This window comes from Oryza glaberrima, chromosome 10 (genome assembly GCF_000147395.1).
Source record: "Oryza glaberrima chromosome 10, OglaRS2, whole genome shotgun sequence".
Classification (NCBI taxonomy): domain Eukaryota; kingdom Viridiplantae; phylum Streptophyta; class Magnoliopsida; order Poales; family Poaceae; genus Oryza; species Oryza glaberrima.
In genome coordinates, this window is record NC_068335.1 from 19,907,090 (window position 1) to 19,909,786 (window position 2,697).

Below are 2,697 nucleotides of genomic sequence, written 5' to 3' on the forward strand. Positions count from 1 at the left end.
CAGAATCAGCCTATGTGGCAGATGGATGACCTGAGTGGTCAGAAACGAATCTGTGTGATTCGGGATGTCTACGGGCATCATAGACTAGGCTTTCCGAGTGGAAGCGGATTGCTTTGCTGCTGGGCAGCTGGACTCTGGGAGTCCGCAAAAATGAAAAAGGCTCTGGGAGCCGCCTAATCAAGTGAAATGGCTCTGGGAGCCGATAAGTAATGATCTGACCCGGGAGGTCGGTACATTACCATTTGAGTTGTTGAAAATCATCTCTTAAGTCGAATCGAGACGCAAGTTTCCTTTCGACCCAAACTTAAAAAGAAATAAATCACGTAGTGATTTCAAAAATGATTTCAAACAAAGGATTTGCAAAACAATCTTGCCTCTCTTCCAAGCTTGCATTAAACACCTAAGTTCCCGTGACTTGCTGATAACGAAAGTACTCACCCTTGCTCTATATAAATATATATAGTTCCTCCATCGTGAAGTGAAGATGAAGTGAAGTGAAGATTAGGGTTTCGTCTTGGTTCCCAGCCGTCGCCTGTGGTGTTGGGTGTTAGACCGTTGGTTCCGCTGCTGCTGCTGTTGCTGGTGTTTCCTTGTCTGTGTCTTCGGTTGTATTCTCAGGCTGTCCTGAGCTGCAACCTAAGTTAAGGTAAATAAGTTCTCTATTTGTTTTAAGGATTTGCAATGATTCATATTTGTCACCGTGGGTACCAGCACTATGTCCTGGGACTGGTACTGAGATCGCGGTTTTGTAGGAAGCGGTTCGCGCCGTTATTCCTACGACACGCTCCTGTCAGGTGCCGTTGTACGGCGGTGCCGGATTGGGGTGTGACAGCACTTTACTCAAACATTTTCAGCAAACATAACTGTTAAGATTACAACACTTCCTATGGACGAACTGATGCTAATTTTGTTATACAAAAAAGTGCCAAAAGAACATCCTAGCGGTCAATGGCGATGCTAATTAGGAATAATTGTTGACATATAAGAAAGAGAAATAGGAGAGACAAAACATCGTTGTTATACATAACAACGGCTTAACGATGACTCTTAATTACTGTAATATGGAAATATGGTTGTATGGGTGTAAAAAAATGGAAAGAATATTAATAAAAGGAATATTTTTTTGAGTTAATGATTAGAGCCTTTGTCGTCACAACTATTGTAAAGACACGGTTTCTAAATAATCTTATATTGTTTAAGAGAACATACTCGTCTCTACTATTTAACGGAGGAACCAGAATTTCAGCTATTTCAGAAATTTCGTTCCAAAAGGGAATGTACAGTACTTCCTTCGTTTCACAATATAAATCATTCTAGCATTTCCCACATTCATATTGATGTTAATGAATCTAGACATATATCTATTTAGATTTTATTAACATTAATATGAATGTGTGAAATGCTAGAATGACTTACATTGTGAAACGGAGAGAGAGTAGTATAGACTGATATGTCTGGAATGGAACTAGAGATCATTGGTTCGAACGGACAGCAAACCTTCTGCCAACTTCCCGGAACATAGTAATAATCATCGCCGTGCCTTGGTCTAAACGACACGAAACTCTGTCATTATTCTCTGGAAAAGCTTGCATATAAACGCCATCAGATCAATCTCCCTCCGTCCCCAACATCACCTTGTTTGTAAATTGTAGGAGCAAAATGGCAGGGCGAAACAACCACGAGCTCAAGCTGCTGGGCACATGGCCGAGCCCGTTCGTCGTCAGGGTGAGGCTCGCGCTCGGCCTCAAGGGCCTGAGCTACGAGTACGTCGAGCAGGACATCAGGGACAAGAGCGAGCTCCTCGTCGTCTCCAACCCGGTGCACAAGAAGGTGCCCGTGCTCATCCACGGCGGCAAGCCCGTCTGCGAGTCGCAGATCATCGTGCAGTACATCGACGAGGCGTTCCCCGGCGCCGGTGCCTCCCTCCTCCCCTCCGATCCCCACGAACGCGCTGTCGCCCGCTTCTGGGCCACCTACATCGATGACGAGGTAGATCTCTCTACTTGTTCTACAACTTCCAATGGAAGTTCACATGCAGCTCCTAATCATGGACATGTGTGCGTTACAGTTTGCTACGAAGTTCCGAGCAATGGGAGAAGCGAAGGAGGAGGAGGAGAAGGACGAGGCGGCGGCGCAGGTGTTCTCCGCGCTGGAGACCTTGGAGGAAGCCATGAAGGGGAAGGTCTTCTTCGGCGGCGACAGCGCGGGGTACGTGGACGTGGCGCTCGGTGGGTTCCTGGGGTGGATCAAGGCGGCGGAGGCGTTGGTCGGCGTCGCGTTCCTCGACGGGGCCCGGACGCCGCTCCTGGCCGCTTGGGCGGCGCGGTTCTCCGCGCTGGAGGCCGCCAAGGAGGCGATACCCAGCGTCGAGCGGCTGCGCGAGTTTCACGTGGCGATGCACGCCGCCGCCGCCACGGTCGCCGGAAATTGACGGGTCGGAATCTGTGAACTGGGCCTTCACCCCTTGTATAGCATGGCCCAGGCCCAGTAGGAGCGAAATAAACGGGACGTATTAGGCCTGAGAAGTACTTGCCACAAAAATACTCTGGAAACAACTAAAATGCTTCCTATCGGTAGCATAACGGAAGATAAAAAAAATGGAACGCAGCTCAGCTACTTCCTGCTATGCTGTTATATTATTACTTTACTTCTCACCATTCCATCCATACACACATAAATAAATATAATAAATATGAA

General features: G+C 47.5%; 1 protein-coding gene across 1 annotated transcript; it reads left to right on the forward strand.

The window, feature by feature from the left end:
• Positions 1 to 1,584: 1,584 nt before the first annotated feature.
• Positions 1,585 to 2,697, forward strand: LOC127752567 (probable glutathione S-transferase GSTU6). Its single transcript, XM_052277978.1, has 2 exons — positions 1,585 to 1,989; positions 2,069 to 2,697. Exons 1-2 carry the CDS (start codon positions 1,660 to 1,662, stop codon positions 2,429 to 2,431), a joined length of 693 nt encoding a protein of 230 aa, XP_052133938.1. The 5' UTR covers positions 1,585 to 1,659; the 3' UTR covers positions 2,432 to 2,697.

Excerpts from the sequence above, each read along its gene's own strand:
- LOC127752567 (XM_052277978.1), top strand. The coding sequence starts at position 1,660 with ATGGCAGGGCGAAACAACCACGAGCTCAAGCTGCTGGGCACATGGCCG. Across the intron at positions 1,990-2,068 it reads CCACCTACATCGATGACGAG|TTTGCTACGAAGTTCCGAGC; the intron begins GTAGATCTCTCT and ends TGTGCGTTACAG.